The following is a 22,154-nucleotide window of genomic DNA, read 5'->3' as shown; positions in this document are numbered from 1 at the left end:
ACCTGCTCTTGTTGCCACAGTATTTCTGTGGCTGGTCCAGTTAAGTTTCTGGTCAATGGTGACCCCCAGGATGTTGATGGTGGGGGATTCGGCGATGGTAATGCCGTTGACTGGCAACAGGAGGTGGTTAGACTCTCGCTTGTTGGAGATAGTCATTGCCTGGCACTTGTGTGCTCCACACGAGCCTCTGCCTGCCCCTCTTCATCTCACCCTACCAGCATAACCCTCTATTTTCATATTTATAAGATGTGTAACCATTCTGGGATAAATTACTTTTGACTGAAAGGGAGAATTACTGGAAGCTCCAAAATAATGAAAAATACATTGTGTCAAAAATCAACATTTTCTGGGGATGAGGCTTGCCGTAGAAAACAAACCGGTTTTCAGCACTGGCACCCCTTCAGTAATTCCCAGACCGCTTCCTACAATAAATGTGTTGGGTATATCTGGAGGTTCAGGTATGAAGTCCGTGTTCCGCTGCACTTTTGATCGAACTCTTGTACACGTGTCACAAGGCCACAGCTGTTTTTGAAATGGGAACTTTTTTCAAGGTCTTTTTGTTCATAACCAACCTCTGACCCCAGCCGCATCGCTCAGGGTGGAGGGTCTGAATGGAGACCCTAGACCCTTCCCTACAGGACACAACCAGCCAGCCAGCGCTGGCCGCCCTCCCAGCCAGCGCTGGCCGCCCTCCCAGCCAGCCAGCGCTGGCCGCCCTCCCAGCCAGCCAGCGCTGGCCGCCCTCCCAGCCAGCCAGCCAGCCAGCGCTGGCCGCCCTCCCAGCCAGCCAGCCAGCCAGCGCTGGCCGCCCTCCCAGCCAGCCAGCGCTGGCCGCCCTCCCAGCCAGCCAGCGCTGGCCGCCCTCCCAGCCAGCCAGCGCTGGCCGCCCTCCCAGCCAGCCAGCCAGCCAGCGCTGGCCGCCCTCCCAGCCAGCCAGCCAGCCAGCGCTGGCCGCCCTCCCAGCCAGCCAGCCAGCCAGCGCTGGCCGCCCTCCCAGCCAGCCAGCCAGCCAGCGCTGGCCGCCCTCCCAGCCAGCCAGCCAGCCAGCGCTGGCCGCCCTCCCAGCCAGCCAGCCAGCCAGCGCTGGCCGCCCTCCCAGCCAGCCAGCCAGCGCTGGCCGCCCTCCCAGCCAGCCAGCCAGCGCTGGCCGCCCTCCCAGCCAGCCAGCCAGCGCTGGCCGCCCTCCCAGCCAGCCAGCCAGCGCTGGCCGCCCTCCCAGCCAGCCAGCCAGCGCTGGCCGCCCTCCCAGCCAGCCAGCCAGCGCTGGCCGCCCTCCCAGCCAGCCAGCCAGCGCTGGCCGCCCTCCCAGCCAGTGAATGCTGTTGAACACAGTGGAATGGAGGAAAAGATTAAGAATGAATCTAACTCCGGATACTGATTCCCATTTGCTCCATGTGCAGCCCTGAGGAAAGGGTTAAACTTCACACCGATTCTGCACTAACTGAACTTTAAGACCCTGGAACGTCACCACATTTCCTTTCACCAGGAACTCGAGAAACCCTGAGCCGGGAAACTCCGACACTCAACAACAGTTGAAAGTGTTCAGAGAAGCGGTCTCGGTGGAAGAGCAGCACCCTCCGAGACCCGCAGAGCATCAAGAGCATGGTCAGGAATGTGGCGATAAATCAGCCGAGTGTTGGTCCATCAGACCGGACAGCCTGAGCCAAGAGATCACACTGATCGCACGGCCCAGCTCATTCAAGGGGCAGCTCAAGGCTGCTCCCTCAATCCATGTCAGGTACAGGCTGCAAACAGACAATGTGAGGTACAACCTGGCTCACCTCTCCCCTTTTTGACTCATTTCAACCCGATTTACCAACCACACAATCATATAGCACAGGAGGCCATTCGGCCCATCGTGCCTGTGCTTGAAAGAGCTAGCCAATTAGTCCCAAGTCTCCTGCTCTTTCCCCAGAGCCCTGCAAATTTTTCCTTTTCAAATATTTATCCAATTCCCTTTTGAAAGTTACTATTGAATCTGCTTTCACCGCCCTTTCAGGCAGCGCATTCCAGATCACAACTCGCTGTGTTAAACAAATTCTCATTTCTTCCTGAGATCTTTTTTGACAATTATCTTAAATCTGTGCCCTTTAGTTACTGACCCTCCTGCCAGTGGAAACAGTTTCTCCCTATCTACTCTATCAAATAGGAAATTAGGCTAAAGTTCTATTAAGCTCTGCAGCAGTGTCCAGTTCTGGGCCCCGCCCCTCAGGAAGGATATATTGGCCTCGATGGGGGAGCAGCGCAGATTCACCAGAATGACACCGGGGCTGAAAGAGTTAAATTACGAGGTCAGGTTGCACAGACTGGGCTTGTAATCCATTGATTAAGCGGTGATCTAATTGCGGTGTTTATGATTAAAGGATTTGATCGGGTAGATAGAGAGAAACGATTTCCTCTGGTGGGGAAGTCAGCACATATAAGATAACATAGGCTTCTGAGGGGCTTGACAGGGTAGATGCTGAGAGGTTGGTTCCCCTGGCTGGAGTGGCTAGAACTAGGGGGCACAGTCTCAGGATAAGAAGTCGGACATTTAAGACTGAGATGAAGAAGAATTTCTTCACTCCGAGGGTTGTGAATCTTTGGAATTCTCTATCCCAGGGAGCTGTGAATGCTGAATCATTGAGTATATTCAAGGCTGAGTTCGATCGATTTTTGGACTCTAAGGGAATCAAGGATCGGGCGGGAAAGTGGAGTTGAGGTGGAAGATCAGCCGTGATCTTATTGAATGGCGGAGCCGGCTCAAGGGGCCGTATGGCCGACTCCTGCTCCTAATTCGTATGCCCAGAGCAAGGGGGCAGAGCCTTAAAATTATAGCCAGGCCATTCAGGGGTGATGTCAGGATGCACTTCACACAAAGGGCAATCTGGAACTCTCTCCCTCAAAAAGCTGTTGAGGCTGGGGGCCAATTCAAAATGTCAAAACTGAGATTGATAGATTTTTGTTGGGCAAGTTATTAAAGATTCTGGAACCAAAGCAGCTAGATGGAGTTGAGATACAGATCAGTCATGATCTGATTGAACAGCAGAACAGGCCCAAGGGGCTGACTGGCCTCCTGTTCCTGAGGGAGGAGAAGTTCAACTTCCACCTGAAATGCCCTGTACTTTCTCTCTCAGTCTCTGGCAGGTTCGTTGGAGCATTTGCTATGGTAACTGTTCGAGATGGTTCCGTCACCGTGTCACGCTGACCCTAAGTGGCCCGTGTTAAGTCAGCCGTGGCTCAGTGGGTCGCACTCTCACCTCTGAGTCAGAAGGTCGTGGGTTCAAGTCCCACTTCAGAGACTTGAGCACAAAAATCGAGGTCAACACTCCCAGTGCAGTACTGAGGGAGTGCTGCACTGTCAGAGGTGCCGTCTTTCGGATGAGATGTTAAACCGAGGCCCCGTCTGCTCTCTCAGGTGAATGTAAAAGATCCCACGGCCACTATTTCGAAGAAGAGCAGGGGAGTTCTCCCCGGTGTCCTGGGCCAATATATATCCCTCTATCATCACCACCAAAAAAATATTTCCTACATTACAGCAGTGAGTACACATCAAAAGTACTTCATTGGCAGTAAAGCGCTTTGGGACGTCTCGAGGTCGTGAGAGGCGCTATAGAAATGCAAGTCTTCCTTTCTTTTTCTTTAAGGCTGAAGTGGCTGTGACTCACCAATTGAAATAGCTCTGGGCCGGAGAAAAACAAGCTTCATCTGAGCAATGTGGGTGAGAAACAGAACTGGGAGCCTCTCTCACGAACATCATGAGAAAGAAAGATTAGTTCGCCTTCCACCATCCTGGGAGTCTCAGATCCAACGATAATGGAGTTGACTCATCACAGCGATCAATCTCTATCAATGAGTCTACAACAGACACAGACACGAGGCGAGGAAAACCCCCAGTGGGGGAGAGCTTTGGGAACCAGGAGGTCCAGAGTCACCTGTTCCTCCTGAGCACGCTGCACTCCCCACACGTCATGTCTCACATTACTCAAATACTGGAGCACAAACTGTTATTGTCTGAAAGAAATCTCTCCAATTTGCATTTGAATGAATCAATACGGTTTCCACCATCTCCCTCAGGTTCCATAGATTGACCACTCGCTCACCGAAATATTATTTCTACAGATTAGTTTTGAATTTACCCCCTTGAACCGCAGGCCGTGTCCTCTGGGTCTACTGTTCTGGACAGGGTGAAATAGCTCGTCATGGTTGACATTATCCAGTCCCTTTAGAATCCTAAGAACAGCAATCGGATCAACATCTCCCTTCAGTGCTTCCCTTTGAAGTTGTAGAAATTCAGCAGAAACTCGACAATGTACAGAACAAGGCTGGGACAGGAAGGGCCTCCTGGGGCCAAGGTGAGATTTCTACAGTAACTGAGGTACTAAACACAGACAGCATGGGCTGTGTAAGAGGACAGGAGTCTCCAATCTACTCATCTTTCCTCTTACATATTTAACAGAATTGGCTCACATGGAGTTTTGGGCTTTTGGTGATCTCAACTGCACCAGTGGAGCTGCAAATTTCCTGGGATATCACACGGCAAATATCAACAGCAGGAAGTTGATTCCAGTCAGAAGACTCACCTGTATCCACTTTCTGGTTCGTCCCATTGATGGAATATTCCAAATCGCCTTCATCCTCTATACTCGAGATAAGACTTACCAGAAATGATGTTGACTTGGTCTTCGAGTTCTGGCTTTTTAACTGAGGACCCCGTGCAATTCACAGGGTAAAACTTTTGCAGACCACGGGGTAGAAATTCGTCTTGGGACGTAACGCGAAGCAGGCGGTATCACATCGGCCGCACGTTACCCAGTCCCAGTAACCTCTAAAAGGTCAGTATGGGGTCCTTGGTGTGATCCCTAAAGGTCAGTAGCAGGTAATGTGTCTGTGACCCTTAAATGTCCGCCTTTGCTCCATATCCCGATAACCTTGCCTAACAAAAATCTATCAATTTCAGTCTTGAAAGCTCCAGTCGACCTCCAGCAGCCACAGCCTTTTTTTGGGGGGGGGGGGGGGGGGGGGGGGGGGGGAAGAGTTCCAGATTTCCATTAGCCTTTGTGTGAAGAAGTGCTTCCTGACATCACCCCTGAACGGCCTTGACTCTAATTTTAAAGTTATTCCCTTGTTCTGGTCTCACCCACCAGAGGAAATAGTTTCTACCTACCCTATCGAATCCCTTCATCATTTTAAACACCTCGATCAGATCACTCCTCAATCTCCTATAAAAGGGAATACAAGCCCAGTCTGTGCAACCTGTCCTCATAATCTAACCCTTTCAGCCCCGGTGTCACTCTGGTGAATCTGCGCTGCTCCCCCTCCGAGGCCAATATATCCTTCCTGAGGGGCGGGGCCCAGAACTGGACACAGTTACTCCAGGTGGGGTCTGACCAAGGCTCGAATGTGTTTCGACACAGCTCACATCACACATTTTTATACCAGACACTTTTTTTTGTGAAGTCAGTGATATAAACACTTGGATGTGCTTTTCAGTGATGACGTTTTTTCAATACACTCCCAACGCTCTGCTGTCCTATCCCGGAGGACACAGCTTCCAGCTCAACACTCGCGCAATACATGATTGGCATTTGAACAAACAGCTGCCCTTTGTCTTAAAGTACTGCAGTGTCCACATTTACAACACAAGCACCTGATTCAAACAAGCTCTGCGGGTCTCCACACCAACACAGCATTAAAGTTAATACACAGTTGCCGTTTGTTCAATTAGAGCTCACTTTCACCACCCAGCTCACAGTTAAGATGATTGCCATAGAGTTTACACCTCACTTTGTGTTTAACCCCCGAAATGAGCCACAGTTCTGCACCGCCCTGGCTTGGCTGCTGTATCCGATAACTATCAGAACACAACGGAGCAGCGGACTCACCCCCTCACCCGTGGTGATCGCCCAGTCAGCCTGAGTGAGACGCACAAGGGATAAGGAGCATTCCTAGCCTTTGCCACAGTGACACTGCGTCAACAAAGCAGACGGCAAATCACCCATGGGAGAGAGAGACGGCAAATCACCCAGGGCAGGAGAGAAAAGCCAAAAAAAAAACACTGAAATGACAGAGAACTTTACTGTGAAGAGAAAAAATAATGAGGGACATCTCAAATCAATTAAAAGCAAGGAAATGGGGGAATTTAATCGAGACGGGTCCTGTATGAATATGAAACTGAACTGATTAATTATAAATAATGAATAAACTGAACTTGGTACTTTGTTGTTGTGAAATCTCAAAACTCCAAATTATTTATTAATAACTGCAATATAAATTCTTTAAAAAATGTTGCAAGTTTTCACCCTCCTTTTCTCACTCCTCCGCCGAAGGTGCCGACTCTCCCGGGGGGTACGGGCTCTCCCTCCCGGGGGGGGGGGGGGGGTACGGGCTCTCCCTCCCGGGGGGAGGGGGGGGGGTACGGGCCCTCCCTCCCGGGGGGGGGGGTGTACAGGCCCTCCCTCCCGGGGGCGGGTACGGGCTCTCCCTCCCGGGGGGGGGGGTACGGGCTCTCCCTCCCGGGGGCGGGTACGGGCTCTCCCTCCCGGGGGGGGGGTACGGGCTCTCCCTCCCGGGGGGGGGGTACGGGCTCTCCCTCCCGGGGGGGGGGGGTACGCGGGCTGTCCCTCCCGGGGGGGGGGGGGTACGGGCTCTCCCTCCCGGGGGGGGGGTACGGGCTCTCCCTCCCGGGGGGGGGGGGGTACGGGCTCTCCCTCCCGGGGGGGGGGGGTACGGGCTCTCCCTCCCGGGGGGGGGGGTACGGGCTCTCCCTCCCGGGGGGGGGGGGTACGGGCTCTCCCTCCCGGGGGGGGGGGTACGGGCTCTCCCTCCCGGGGGGGGGGGGGGTACGGGCTCTCCCTCCCGGGGGGGGGGGGTACGGGCTCTCCCTCCCGGGGGGGGGGGGGGGTACGGGCTCTCCCTCCCGGGGGGGGGGGGGGTACGGGCTCTCCCTCCCGGGGGGGGGGGGGGGTACGGGCTCTCCCTCCCGGGGGGGGGGGGGTACGGGCTCTCCCTCCCGGGGGGGGGGGGGGTACGGGCTCTCCCTCCCGGGGGGGGGGGGGTACGGGCTCTCCCTCCCGGGGGGGGGGGTACGGGCTCTCCCTCCCGGGGGGGGGGGGTACGGGCTCTCCCTCCCGGGGGGGGGGTACGGGCTCTCCCTCCCGGGGGGGGGGGTACGGGCTCTCCCTCCCGGGGGGGGGGGGGGTACGGGCTCTCCCTCCCGGGGGGGGGGGGGGGGGTACGGGCTCTCCCTCCCGGGGGGGGGGGGGGTACGGGCTCTCCCTCCCGGGGGGGGGGGGGTACGGGCTCTCCCTCCCGGGGGGGGGGACGGGCTCTCCCTCCCGGGGGGGGGGACGGGCTCTCCCTCCCGGGGGGGGGGGGGGGGGGGGGGACGGGCTCTCCCTCCCGGGGGGGGGGGGGGGGGGACGGGCTCTCCCTCCCGGGGGGGGGGGTACGGGCTCTCCCTCCCGGGGGGGGGGGGGGGGGTACGGGCTCTCCCTCCCGGGGGGGGGGGGTACGGGCTCTCCCTCCCGGGGGGGGGGGGTACGGGCTCTCCCTCCCGGGGGGGGGGGGTACGGGCTCTCCCTCCCGGGGGGGGGGGGGTACGGGCTCTCCCTCCCGGGGGGGGGGGGGTACGGGCTCTCCCTCCCAGGGGGGGGGGGTACGGGCTCTCCCTCCCAGGGGGGGGGGGTACGGGCTCTCCCTCCCGGGGGGGGGGGGGGTACGGGCTCTCCCTCCCGGGGGGGGGGGGGTACGGGCTCTCCCTCCCGGGGGGGGGGGGTACGGGCTCTCCCTCCCGGGGGGGGGGGTACGGGCTCTCCCTCCCGGGGGGGGGGTACGGGCTCTCCCTCCCGGGGGGGGGGGGGTACGGGCTCTCCCTCCCGGGGGGGGGGGGGTACGGGCTCTCCCTCCCGGGGGGGGGGGGGTACGGGCTCTCCCTCCCGGGGGGGGGGGACGGGCTCTCCCTCCCGGGGGGGGGGGGTACGGGCTCTCCCTCCCGGGGGGGGGGTACGGGCTCTCCCTCCCAGGGGGGGGGGGGTACGGGCTCTCCCTCCCAGGGGGGGGGGGGGTACGGGCTCTCCCTCCCGGGGGGGGGGTACGGGCTCTCCCTCCCGGGGGGGGGGGGTACGGGCTCTCCCTCCCGGGGGGGGGGGGGTACGGGCTCTCCCTCCCGGGGGGGGGGGGTACGGGCTCTCCCTCCCGGGGGGGGGGGGGGTACGGGCTCTCCCTCCCGGGGGGGGGGGGTACGGGCTCTCCCTCCCGGGGGGGGGGGGGTACGGGCTCTCCCTCCCGGGGGGGGGGGTACGGGCTCTCCCTCCCAGGGGGGGGGGGGTACGGGCTCTCCCTCCCGGGGGGGGGGGGTACGGGCTCTCCCTCCCGGGGGGGGGGGGTACGGGCTCTCCCTCCCGGGGGGGGGGGGGTACGGGCTCTCCTCCCGGGGGGGGGGGGGGGGTACGGGCTCTCCCTCCCGGGGGGGGGGTACGGGCTCTCCCTCCCGGGGGGGGGGGGGGGGGGTACGGGCTCTCCCTCCCGGGGGGGGTACGGGCTCTCCCTCCCGGGGGGGGGGGGTACGGGCTCTCCTCCCGGGGGGGGGGTACGGGCTCTCCCTCCCGGGGGGGGTACGCGGGCTCTCCCTCCCGGGGGGGGTACGCGGGCTCTCCCTCCCGGGGGGGGTACGCGGGCTCTCCCTCCCGGGGGGGGTACGCGGGCTCTCCCTCCCGGGGGGGGTACGCGGGCTCTCCCTCCCGGGGGGGGTACGCGGGCTCTCCCTCCCGGGGGGGGTACGCGGGCTCTCCCTCCCGGGGGGGGGGTACGCGGGCTCTCCCTCCCGGGGGGGGGGTACGCGGGCTCTCCCTCCCGGGGGGGGGGTACGCGGGCTCTCCCTCCCGGGGGGGGGGTACGCGGGCTCTCCCTCCCGGGGGGGGGGTACGCGGGCTCTCCCTCCCGGGGGGGGGTACGCGGGCTCTCCCTCCCGGGGGGGGGGTACGCGGGCTCTCCCTCCCGGGGGGGGGGTACGCGGGCTCTCCCTCCCGGGGGGGGGTACGCGGGCTCTCCCTCCCGGGGGGGGGGTACGCGGGCTCTCCCTCCCGGGGGGGGGTACGCGGGCTCTCCCTCCCGGGGGGGGGTACGCGGGCTCTCCCTCCCGGGGGGGGGTACGCGGGCTCTCCCTCCCGGGGGGGGGTACGCGGGCTCTCCCTCCCGGGGGGGGGTACGCGGGCTCTCCCTCCCGGGGGGGGGTACGGGCTCTCCCTCCCGGGGGGGGTACGGGCTCTCCCTCCCGGGGGGGGTACGGGCTCTCCCTCCCGGGGGGGGTACGGGCTCTCCCTCCCGGGGGGGGTACGGGCTCTCCCTCCCGGGGGGGGGGGGTACGGGCTCTCCCTCCCGGGGGGGGGGGGGTACGGGCTCTCCCTCCCGGGGGGGGGGGTACGGGCTCTCCCTCCCGGGGGGGGGGTACGGGCTCCCAGCCTCCAACCACTCATGTGAAAGCCTGGACACTGTGTTGCCCCACTATTTAACCACACAAGCCATCACAAACCAGTCCGACCCCGTCCTAACTAAATGCACACACACTTTCCAGAAAGGGTCAGCAGATAGTGTCTGTCCGGGTAAACCATTCACCGCCTTAATCAGCTGAGCTATCAATTAAAAAAAGTATATATTTGATTCTCAGGATCTGGGCGTCGCTGGCAGGGCCGGCATTTATCGCCTGCCCCTCACTGCCCTGAGAAGGTAGTGGTAAGCCGCCTTCTCTGGCTGATACAACTGAGTGTCTTGTTGAGCCACTTCAGAGGGAAGTTAAGAGTCAATCATGTTGGTGTGGGACTGGAGTCTCATATCGGCCCAGACAGGGTAAGGACGGCAGGTTTCCTTCCCTAAAGGACATCAGTGAACCAGTTGGGTTTTTAACCACAATCCGATAGTTTCATGGTCACTTTTACTGAGACCAGATTTTTACTTCTTATTTCAAACTGCCATGGTGGGATTTGAACTTACAGTCCAAAGATGTGCGGGTTAGGTTGATTGGCTATGATAAATTGACCCTTAGTGTTAGGGGGATTAAATACATGGGGTTACGGGGATAGGGTGGGATATGTGTTGGTGTAGGGGTTACAGGGATCGGGTGGGATATGTGTCGGTGCAGGCTCGATGGGCCGAAATGGCCTCTATCTGCACTGTGGGGTTTCTGTGATTCTGTGGATTATTAGTCCAGTAACAGAACCACGACACTATCACCCTTAAAAAAAAAAAAAAAAATTGTTCTTGGGATGTGGGCGTCGCTGGCAAGGCCAGCATTTATTGCCCATCCCTAGTTGCCCTTGAGAAGGTGGTGGTGAGCTGCCTTCTTGAACCGCTGCAGTCCCTGCGGCGAAGGTGCTCCCACAGTGCTGTTAGGGAGGGAGTTCCAGGATTTTGACCCAGCGACGATGAAGGATCGGTGATATATTTCCAAGTCAGGATAGTGTGAGACTTGCAGGTGGTGGTGTTCCCATGCGCCTGCTGCCCTTGTACTTCTAGGTGGAAGAGGTCGCGGGTTTGGGAGGTGCTGCTGAAGAAGCCTTGGCGAGTTGCTGCAGTGCATCTTGTAGATGGTACACACTGCAGTCACGGTACGCCGGTGGTGGAGGGAATGAATGTTTAAGGTGGTGGATGGGGTGCCAATCAAGCGGGCTGCTTTGTCCTGGATGGTGTCGAGCTTCTTGAGTGTTGTTGGAGCTGCACTCATCCAAGCAAGTGGAGAGTATTCCATCACACTCCTGACTTGTGCCTTGTAGATGGTGGAAAGGCTTTGGGGAGTCAGGAGGTGAGACACTTGCCACAGAATACCCAGCCTCTGACCCGCTCTTGTTGCCACATTATTTATGTGGCTGGTCCAGTTAAGTTTCTGGTTAATGGTGACCCCCCAGGATGTTGATGGGGGGGATTCAGCAATAGTAATGCCATTGAATGTCAAATGGCAGTGGCTAGACTCTCGCTTGTTGAAGGTATTGCCTGGCACTTGTGTGGCGTGAATGTTACCTGCCACTTATCAGCCCAAGCCTGAATGTTGTCCGGGTCTTGTTGCATGCGGGCATGGGCTGCTTCATTATCTGAGGAGTTGCGAATGACGCTGAACATTGCAGTCATCGGTGAACATCCCCATTCTATTTCTGACCTTATAATGGAGGGAAGGTCATTGATGAAGCAGCTGAAGATGGTTGGGCCTAGGACACTGCCCTGAGGAACTCCTGCAGTGATATCCTGGGGCTGTGATGATTGACCACCAACCACAACCAAATGGCACAATCGTGCTGAGGGCTGGGAATCTTTTCTTACACGTTCCAAATCGTGGTGATGTGTTTGTCACCCACTTACCTTCAAAGGCCTCACCAGGGTCTCTGCAGTTCCTCTCCAGTGAGTCCAGAAAGGGATGTTAATGCTGTGAAATGGAGCGTGTTCTATTGCAGGTACCTTGTACCAGCGCCAGGTTATATACAGGTCAGGTAAGTGAGCTGGGCTAAGCTGGGTGTAAAGCTCCTTCTGTTCTGCCCAGTAGTGAGCCTCACCTCCAGTGTGACATTCACCCACTTTCCTCTTGCCATATTGGTACCAGCTGGTTACAGTTAATGCTGCAGGTTCCGGCCCGCTCGGAAATTGGGCCGAGACTTAGTCAAGCTCGTTCCACGCAGGACGTTCACGGCCAGTAGAAGTGACTTTGTCCCACCAGACTGGGGAATTGTTAGACATCCAGATAGTTCCATTTGAGCCCATGAGGATGAAATTAATTTACCCAAGTAGTGAAAAATGGGTGTTCGCGAATCAGCAGCCTGATTTACACCCGCCCCGCTTTACACCCCTGCCCCGATTTGAAATCAATGGGAAAGAAATCGGGCGGCGTGTAGAAACATAGAAGATAGGAGCAGGAGTCGGCCATTCGGCCCCTCGAGCCTGTTCCGCCATTTAATGAGATCATGGCTGATCATCCAAATTCAGTACCCTGTCCCTGCTTTCTCCCCATATCCCTTGATCCCTTTAGCCTTAAGAAATATATCTAACTCCTTCTTGAATATATTTAATGAACTGGCCTCCACCGCCCTCTGTGGCAGAGAATTCCACAGGTTCACCACTCTCTGGGTGAAGAAATTCCTCCTCATCTCTGTCCTAAATGGCTTACCCCTTATCCTTAGACTGTGAACCCTGGTTCTGGACTCCCCGCCATCGGGAACATCCTTCCTGCATCTAGTCCCGTTAGAATTTTATAAGTTTCAATGAGATCCCCTCTCATTCTTCTAAACTCCAGTGAATATAAGCCTAATCGACCCAATCTCTCCTCATACGTCATTCCTGCCATCCCAGGTATCAGTCTGGTGAATCTTCGCTGCACTCCCTCCATGGCAAGAACATCCTTCCTCAGATAAGGCGACCAAAACTACACACAATACTCAAGATGTGGTCTCACCAAGGCCCTGTACAACTTTAGCAAGACATCCTTGCTCCTGTACTCGAATCTTCTCGCTATGAAGGCCAACATACCATTTGCCTTCTTAACCGCCTGCTGCACCTGCATGCTTACCTTCAGCGACTGGTGCACAAGGACACCCAGGTCTCGTTGCACTGGTGGGCACTTGCTAGACCAAGAAGCTGGCCAACTAGCAGCAAGGCATACATTTGAGAAGCGATAAAAGATCCACATCCTCTCCGGTGCTTTCCCTCACGTTGCTGGTGGACAAGAGATATTTTCTCTAGAAAAGAGAAGGCTGAGGGGCGACTGGATAAAGGTCTATTAAGATTATGAAGAGATTTGATAGGGTAGACATAGAGAAGATGTTTCAACTTGTGGGGGCGGGAGAGCAGAACTTGGGGTGATAATTATAAGATAGTCACTAATAAATCCAATCGGGAATTCAGGAGAAACTTCTTTACCCAGAGAGTGGTGAGAATGTGGAACTCACTACCACAGGGAGTGGTTGAGGCGAATAGTATAGATGTACTTAAGGGGAAGCTGGATAAAAGCACAGGAGGGAGGAAGGAATAGAAAGTTATGTTGATGGGCGAGATGAAGAGGGGTGGGAGGAGGCTCGTGTGGAGCATAAACACCAGAATGGACCTGTTGGGTCGAATGGCCTGTTTGTGCTGTAAATTCTATGGAATATTTTTCTCCCCGTCCTTTCTCTGCTTTCCCAGTGTCCATTGTGAAAGGGCAGTCAACCTGGTCCCCAGCCCCTGCCATTCTGAAAACAGCCAGCAGGAGGTGAGCGTAAGCAGCCCAAGAATGTAGAGCAACCCTCAGATTTGCCCATTCTCGTTGTGAATAAGCTCCCAGTTTCTAGCACATGACTCTCTGCAACAGCACAGCTAAGACTAGGCACTCAGTGTAGGGGAGGTGGGGGTGGAAGAGAGAGAACACAGGCCCAAACAAGCATGGTCCCACACTACTCCACCAAGCATATCCCTCGCTAAAGGTGCTGCTATCTACAATGGTAATAGGATGCTGGTGAATTACATCCACCAGGGCAAGTCACAAAGGAATGATCAATTATACATTATGTGGATAGACTGTAAGGAAAAATACACCTGGTAATTAAAATTTTCCCTCAGTTAGGGGAAAAAGAAAAAATCCAGCAAGAATGACCCTAGATTAAGGGTGAGAAGCGCTCACTATTTTTGTACATATTTAGATGATAGTGTCCCATCACTGCACATGGTGATCCCTCTATATAACCCATTGCATGAATCCCACCTCACTTTAGCTTGTTGTAACAATAATATGTTAACCAACAACTTAAGCATCAATTTTCTGACCCCTGCTAGTTCATCTCCATCATAAGGCACACAGCAAGAGGTGGCAGAGACAGGGTTACACTTTTTCACACAAAGGGTAGTGGAAATCTGGATCTCTCTCCCCCAAAATGTTGGGACAATTGGAGCTTTCAAGACTGAGACTGATAGATTTTTGTTGGGTAAGGGTATCGAGGGATATGGAGCAAAGGTGGAAAAATGGAGTTGAGGTGCAGATCAGCCATTGTCTAATTGAATGGCGGAGCAGGGTCGAGGGGCTGAATGGCCTCCTGCTCCTGTATCACTGACGGAAAGGCAACTAATTGGTACACAGCAAGATCCCACAAACAGCAAATGAGACGAATGAGGAGTTAATCTGCTTTCTCGGTGATGTTAGTTGAGGGAGGAATGTTGACCAGACCGGGAGAACTCCCCTGCTCTTCTTCGAATATTGCCGTGGGATCCTGAACATCCACCTGAGCAGGCAGATGGGGCCTCGGTTTAACGTCTCCTCCCAATTTCCATTATTTGTGGATAGCAAAACATTAATTTTTTTTAATGTGTCACACACACACACACGACACGTTGTGATAAAATGCTCACTCACTATTCCAGATGGAAGCCAATTTGAATCAACTGATATTTCCACTGTGGCTCCAAGCTCGTTGCTCTGAAGTGCTGCAAGATGTCACATTCAATGGGATTCATCCAGAGATTGATGGCCCTGTTAAATCAGAGTGCGTTGGACAGGAAGTGGCACGTTTGATTCACGACACAACCGTCAAGTAAATATACAAGTCATTCAAACGTAGGGAGCCAAACAAACCGAATCACAGTCCCACCCTTTGTATGGAACTCCTCATCCACCAGCACCAAAACCACATTGGAAAATCGTTGTCAATTTCTTCCGTTTTAATGCCGCGGATAAAACACACACAGGAACAGGATTAGGCCATTCAGCCCCTCTAGCCTGTTCTGCCACATTTCCCTTAAACCTTATTCAGACATTTAGTCACTGCGATACATGTCCTGTTACACTGAATACTGATGGTGTCTGGTCAGACTGAAGGTCTCGAAAACCTTGTTCACAGGAATTCCTTATATCGAAGTGCAAAACAACACCTTGTTTCTGTTATCATGATTTGCCTGTACATTTAGCTCTGGTGTTTTTAAACCTGCTCCCACTCCCGACCCCCCAATATGACCCAGGAGCCTGCGGTATCAACCCACTTTACCCAGGCCAACATGCATGATTCACTCCCTGTACAACACCACCACACTGTGGTCAGATGGCATTACTGCAACTCAGATTAATGGCAGATCACCAACTGAAAAATGTTGGAATATTTTCACAAAAAAAAAACAGGGAAGGTCACTCTTGTGAACATTGACTGGGCCGTGTAGAGGAACATTTACTCTGTATCTAACCCGTGCTGTACCTGCCCTGGAGTGTTTGATGGGACAGTGTAGAGGGAGCTTTACTCTGTATCTAACCCGTGCTGTACCTGCCCTGGGAGTGTTTGATGGGACAGTGTAGAGGGAGCTTTACTCTGTATCTAACCCGTGCTGTACCTGCCCTGGGAGTGTTTGATGGGACAGTGTAGAGGGAGCTTTACTCTGTATCTAACCTGTGCTGTGCCTGCCCTGGGAGTGTTTGATGGGACAGTGTAGAGGGAGCTTTACTCTGTATCTAACCCATGCTGTACCTGCCCTGGGAGTGTTTGATGGGAGAGTGTAGAGAGAGCTTCACTCTGTATCTAACCTGTGCTGTATCTGATCTGGGTGTGTTCGATTCTGACTGTAAAAGGGAACATTTTCCACTTTGCACCAGTCTTAGTATTCATTGTAGTAATAAAATTAAAAAATTGTACTTCTGTATATGTGTGCATTTTTAAACTGCCACAAAATATGTTGTATAAATCATAATAAATACACTGCAAACCTTGAAGAGTGCTCCTGACGTTTAGTACCATCAATACTGCAGAATACAGATGATCTGAAGAATGTTCGGCGATTTCTTCAGATTCCAGCATCACCTGCTTAATGCAGCCGTGGCTCCGTGGGTAGCACTCCTGCCTCTGGGTCAGAAGGCTGTGGGTTCAAGTCCCACTCCAGAGTCTTTTTCTTTTTAACCATTGGATGGCAGTGTTGCATTTGTAGACAATCTTAATCAGGCATATGTGCTTCCATCAAAAGGTGAAACTGCACTTCCTCTCTTCCCAAACCCCGACCACCTCTTCCCACCTGCAAAACACTCCTAAAAGCCCGTGTGTTTAAAACTGTGCTGTTAGCCACCTCCCCATATGTTTCTAACACCTGCTCAGTGTCCACCATTCCTTCATAAAGCACCTCAAGCCATTTTATTACATATAAAAGGCTCCACTACGAGTTGCAAATGTACTGAGAGCCTGCTAAAATCAGTCAGTGGCAGATTGTGGGCATCAGATCGACAGATGCTGGAAGACAGGAGACAGAACTGTCCTAAAATCCAGCTTGGGCTCAGTATTATGCCTGGGTGTCTCACGGCCCCTGCAATCGCCACCGTGAACAACTGCAAAGGAAATGAGGAGTGTTCCCTCACCTCATCACTGGCCCCTGATGGAAAGAGACAGGAGACTTTCTGGTCACAACAACCTATTACGAGTCAACGGGAGTAGAAAACATCGATTGATGGGCTTTTCCCCTCAAACAACGGAATCCTTCAAACTCCAGAAGGGTGGTTGCTACGAAACTTTGTTCTCCTGTTTCACAATGTAAACATATTTCACATAAAATGGAAAATAAAAATACTAGGAAGATTTTTTTTTAAACTGTCTGCACCCCGCCCCACCCCCCAAATTTCTCCTACTGCTCCAGCACAAGAACCCACTGATCAATCATGCTGAGGGAGGAGTTGAGGTGGAAGATCAGACATGATCTTATTGAATGGTGGAGCAGGCTCGAGGGGCCGAATGGCCGACTCCTGCTCCTATTTCTTAAGTTCTTATGATCCTTCCCAACCACCACTGGCTCTTGGATTCAATTTCAATGTCCATTTATGTAGGCAATGTGGCAGCCTATCTATACACAGCAAGACCCCACAAATGGAGCAAATTAGAGGATATCCATTTTTGGTGGTGTTGTTTTAAGGGAGGAGTGTTGGCCTAAACACTGGGAGAACTCAGTGTCTTCAAACAGAGCATTCCCCTCCGCACTGCCGTGTCAGCCGAGATGATGTGCTACATAGAAGATAGGAGCAGGAGTAGGCCATTCGGCCCCTCGAGCCTGCTCTGCCATTCAATGCGATCATGGCTGATCATCCAAATTCAGTACCCTGTCCCTGCTTTCTCCCCATATCCCTTGATCCCTTTAGCCTTAAGAAATATATCCAACTCCTTCTTGAATATATTTAATGAATTGGCCTCTACTGTCTTCTGTGGTAGAGAATTCCACAGGTTCACCACTCTCTGGGTGAAGAAATTCCTCATTTCTGTCCTAAATGGCTTATCCCTTATCCTTAGACTATGACCCCTGGTTCTGGACTCCCCGACCATCGGGAACACCCTTCCTGCATCTAGTCTGTCCAGACCTGTCAGAATTTTATAAGTTTCAATGAGATCCCCTCTCATTCTTCTAAACTCCAGCGAGTATAAGCCCAATCGACGCAATCTCTCCTCATACGTCATTCCTGCCATCCCAGGTATCAGCCTGGTGAATCTTCGCTGAACTCCTTCCATGGCAAGAACATCCTTCCTCAGATAAGGCAACCAAAACTGTACACAATACTCCAGATGTGGTCTCACCAAGGCCCTGTACAACTGCGCAAGACATCCTTGTTCCTGTACTCAAACCCTCTCGCTACGAAGGCCAACATACCATTTGCCTTCTTAACCGCCTGCTGCACCTGCAGCGACTGGTGCACAAGGACACCCAGGTCTCGTTCCCCTTCTCCCAATCTATTGCCATTCAAATAATAATCTGCCTTCCTGTTTTTGCCACCAAAGTGGATAACCTCACATTTATCCACGTTCTATTGCATCTGCCACGCTTCTGCCCAATCACCCAACCTGTCCAAATCATCCTGGAGTTTCTCGGCATCCTCCTCACAGCACACACGCCCACCCAGCTTTGTGTCGTCTGCAAACTTGGAGATATTACATCTAGTACCCTTGTCTAGATCATTAATATGTATTGTGAATAGCTGGGGTCCAAGGGCCGATCCCTGCGGTACCCCACTAGTCACTGCCTTCCACTCGGCAAAAGACCCGTTTATTCCAACTCTGCTTTCTGTCTGCCAACCAGTTCTCTATCCAAGTCAACACCTTGCCCCCAATCCCATGTGCCTTAACTTTACACGCTAATCTCTTATGCGGGACCTTATCGAAAGCCATCTGAAAGTCCAAATACACCACATCCACTGGTTCTCCCTGATCTATTCTACCAGTTACATCCTCAAAAAATTCCAGTAGCCAAGCACGATTTACCTTTTGTAAATCCATGTTGGCTTTGTCCGATCGAGTCACTGTTTTCCAAGTGCTCTGCTATTACATCTTTTATAATGGACTCTAGCATTTTCCCCACTACCGATGTCAGGCTTACCGGTCTGTAATTCCCCGCTTCTTCAATGCTGAAGTCCATGACCTTCTGGTTCAGAGGTGAAAGTACTACCAACTGAGCCAAGTAGGCACGCATGCCTATCGAGCTGAAAGATCCTACTGCTGGAGAAATGAAACGTTTGATCATTACAGCTAGTCCCTCTAAGATAAGGTCATCTTAAGTACCCTGTAACTCATTCCCAACAATGTGCTTTAAAACCCAATTTACGACAGCACTCCTACAACGATAGTGATACTTCTGACCCGGAGGAGAGTGCGCTACCCACTGAGCTACACCAACACCACATTTCTGTTCTCAGTGACACTGCCTGTCAGCACTGAATTTTGGAAAGTTTTGTGGACATGCAACTACTGGGGGCTGGTTTCATACTGCCCTCAAGCCCAGCTTCCTTGGGCCTATACTGTTCACTCCCACATTCTGGGCTGGATTTGAACCCAATGCCAATGCACAATATTCTAATCAAGTGCACCACCCAAATCCTCAGAGAACTCGATAAAGAGAGGGAAAGAACGGCAACACTGAATTTCAAAAAGGCAGCATTACAAAGGACTTGCTTTTGGAGGGAGGGAAGGTTTGTTTGAAAAGGTGCGTTGAGAGAAGGTTATGTGCAAGGGCACTAGTTTCGTGGCAAAATGGACAGAATCATAGATTGTGATTGTTAAAACGGTAAAAAAAGAATCCCAGGAAACCTTACAGAATAAAAATAAAATCCGATTTATTCAGTCATTGCAAATCAGGGGGCATGATTACGCACGATTCTCAACCCGCAGTATGAAACCATTTCCAATTTCCACGATGTGATAATGCAGGTCCCACACTACGCAAATTAGCTCAGAGCCAAAGAAACACAACCAAAAAACAGCAGCCGTCTTTGATATACATATATATATTTTTTCTTGTACAAAGTTACATTCTGAACCACAAAGGTTCATTAATAATAGGTAATAAATACTGAAATGGCTACACTGCAATATGAGCTATTGAGCTCACCATAATGAAGCCTTGGGTTTCAACAGAGAGCAATTCAACGCCGGAGCATTCAGTTTTCAAATTACAGAGCAATTAAAATACAAGATAAAGTGTCTAAAGATCAACTTACAAAAAAAACAGACCAGAAAATTTGTATATATTTTTTTAAAATAGGCTTGGAGAGACACAAATGTTTCTTTCTCAACAAAACTGTCAATAAAATTAAAGCACTTCTGTTAGAGAAAAGAAGACATTTTAGTAGTGTATATAAAATGGTTCTGAGGTGCAGCACAGGTTGTTAACTTTCCCTGTCAAGAGTGTCCACAGTTTTCTACAACAAATTGCAATAAAAAAATGAACTGAGCTGAATTGGATGATATCTCCCGAAACACCACAGGGCTCTAAAACAAGACAGACTGACTGGCTCTCTCGCTCGACCAATCATTTGACATGAGTGCTACTCCGGGTTAATGTCCTTTGGTAACCGTGATAACACCCACACAGAAATAAATAGCTTTCTTTATAATCATTGCAAATACAAATTAGTTCTTTAGAATAGTGTTAGCATAATAACCCTTAAGAACTAACACCTGTTGTTTTACTAAGGCAGCCTATGTTCTTTGAAGTGACTATGCTCAGCAAGCGCTGTCTTTCAACAGTAGGAAGACCCTTTAAAAGGACAAGGACAGCAGAGCAGCTCAGAGATACCTACCTCCCGCTCTGAACTCCACCATGCAAACTGAGGAACCATGGTGAAGAACTGCTCAAACACTCTGCGGTGAAGAAATTAAAACAAAAATAAACCAAAATAAAACAACATGCAAGGTTTTCTTGTAACTCAGTCATTCTGTGGTGAAGTTGTGCCGTTCAGTCATCATTGAACGTGACTTGCCACACGATTAAGTGACTTCTCTCTGCTTTGGCCAGCGAAGGCTGAATCTGTAGTGTCTCCCTGAGCTCCTCGGTCTCTTCACTCTCATCACCTAAAGGGAACAATACATTTCAAACAACTCTTGCTATGATGTATGAAGTTAATGAGATGTCACAGAATCTTACAACACAGGAGGCCATTCCGCCCATCATGCCTGTACCAGCTCTTTGAAAGAGCGACCCAATTAATCTCACTACCCCACCCCTGCTCTTTCTCCATAGCCCTGCAAATTTTTCCCTTCGAGTAGTTTTCCAATTGCCTTTTGAAAGTTAATACTGAATCTGTTTCCACCGCCCTTTCAGGCAGCGCATTCCAGATCACAACAACTCACTGCACACGTCTCATTGGTGTTTTTGTAAAGCCAGAGTTTTTGTCTGGAACCCACACAAAGTGCAGTCACTCACGAGATTTTCAGAGTAGCGCTGGTGAACGCCACAGGAACAGGTCAATAGGCCACTGGCTGGCGCGCAGTGAGGCAAAGGTGAAAACAGAAAGAAGAACACTATGATGGTTTGTATTACCTGAGCTGGTTACCATATTATATTGTGGGGGGGGGGGGGGGGGGGGGAAGGGGGGTGTTTGAGTGCTGCTGATCAGTGGACCTCAGATATAAGATAGAATGGGAGGGTCACAAAGCTCATTATAGATGAGGGAGACTGATTGGCCCAGCCAGCTCAACCTTTCCAGCATCACCTACGCTTCTCCATCACCGTATCTTTTTGGGCACTAAGGGAATCAAGAGATATGGAGATTGGGCAGGAAAGTGGAGTTGAGGGCGAAGATCAGCCATGATCTTATTGAATGGCGGAGCAGGCTCGAGAGGGACCGAGTGGCCCACTGCTGCTCCGAATTCTTGTTACCTTCTTCTGTTCTTATCACACTACCTCTTCAACAATTCCAGTTTTTGCCTCCACTCCCCTCCTTGAAAGGCCATTCCAGATATTCAAGTGCAGAGAGAGAGAGAGAAGTGCTTTCCTGACATCAGTCCTAAATCCAACTCTCCTGCAGTTTTAGTTTAAAACAGCGCTCCAGGTTTAACATTTCCAGTCTATTCACTAGCTTATATTCATCTGCAAGGTCCCCTCTCATGTCTCACTCAATACCTTATATACAACCCAAGGTCCCTTTCATTTCCCTCCTTTCAAAGCTGAAGAATTTTTCTAACCGGTCCTCAATTCAGTCCCCTGCTGCTAGAGCTCAGCCCCGTGGCCCTTCTCTACACCACATCCAGGGTCTGGCGTTTACCCTGTGCCTCGGTGACCAGGTGCAGGCTGCCCAGAGCAATGGACAGCTTCAGTAGGATGGCCTCAAGATTGCTGACTGATTATAGCCTGGAATTCTGCTTGCCGGACGGTTTACCAACATTCTCCAAATGTGTCGCCTGTTCGTTCTTGTGTGTCGTATTGAAACTCGCGCCGGGACAGTGCAAGCTCCCGACTCAAATCCATTGGCCTGGCAGCCATCTGGGGTTGGTCCCACCTATCCGTCAGTAGATGAGATATGATGGGAGGCCTGGATTCATGTCCACAGCCATTCCCCTTCCCCAGCCTAGGAAAGTGCTTGATATGGGGAAATAAAGAGAACTACCCCCTCCCCTAGCCAAATACGGGAGATGAAGGGATGGAAAAAAAATGAAAGAAAAATCCTAAAGCAAAGTACATTTCCCTTAATGAAGTTTACATTTATGTGAAGCACTGAACATGTAATATCCTCACCCATCCTGAAGTCGATGTACCCCTCGCCACCGCTCATAACCAGTACGCATCTCGCTGACTGCTGGCTGGATCCATCAGATGCAGAAGCTCCTAATTTTTCAAACAAGTGCTCAATATCACCAAATGGTATACCTAGGGCATGACCGAACATTAAACAAGGTTAAAAGTGTTTTAACACTGGCAAAGATCACTTTTGCTTTCCAGTGACACAC

The 22,154-nt window shown here is 52.7% G+C and overlaps 1 protein-coding gene and 1 pseudogene across 7 annotated transcripts in view; both read right to left on the bottom strand.

Moving 5' to 3' along the window:
* The window catches only part of LOC147102991 (uncharacterized), a 115,115-nt pseudogene extending 99,885 nt beyond the window's left edge, over positions 1-15,230 (bottom strand). Inside the window, exon 1 of the transcript XR_015073171.1 lies at positions 14,339-15,230. The product of XR_015073171.1 is annotated as an uncharacterized LOC147102991 (transcript). The remainder of the gene's footprint in view (positions 1-14,338) is intronic.
* Positions 15,231-19,025: 3,795 nt separating this feature from the next.
* The window catches only part of LOC147102990 (C-Jun-amino-terminal kinase-interacting protein 4-like), a 243,550-nt gene continuing 240,421 nt past the window's right edge, over positions 19,026-22,154 (bottom strand). For 4 of the 6 annotated variants that reach the window (XM_085964002.1, XM_085963998.1, XM_085963999.1 and 1 more), the window contains 2 exons: positions 21,943-22,074; positions 19,026-20,279 (listed from right to left, as the gene is read on the bottom strand). In XM_085964002.1, coding sequence (XP_085820128.1) covers positions 20,164-20,279; positions 21,943-22,074 — 248 coding nt within the window. In that variant the 3' untranslated portion in view covers positions 19,026-20,163. The remainder of the gene's footprint in view (positions 20,280-21,942; positions 22,075-22,154) is intronic. The other 2 variants (XM_085964001.1, XM_085964003.1) reach the window with 1 other exon arrangement.

Source organism: Somniosus microcephalus, chromosome 21 (assembly GCF_052327205.1).
Source record: "Somniosus microcephalus isolate GS21.2 chromosome 21, FLI_Smic_1.0, whole genome shotgun sequence".
Taxonomy (NCBI): domain Eukaryota; kingdom Metazoa; phylum Chordata; class Chondrichthyes; order Squaliformes; family Somniosidae; genus Somniosus; species Somniosus microcephalus.
This window is presented reverse-complemented; position numbering and strand designations above follow the sequence as displayed.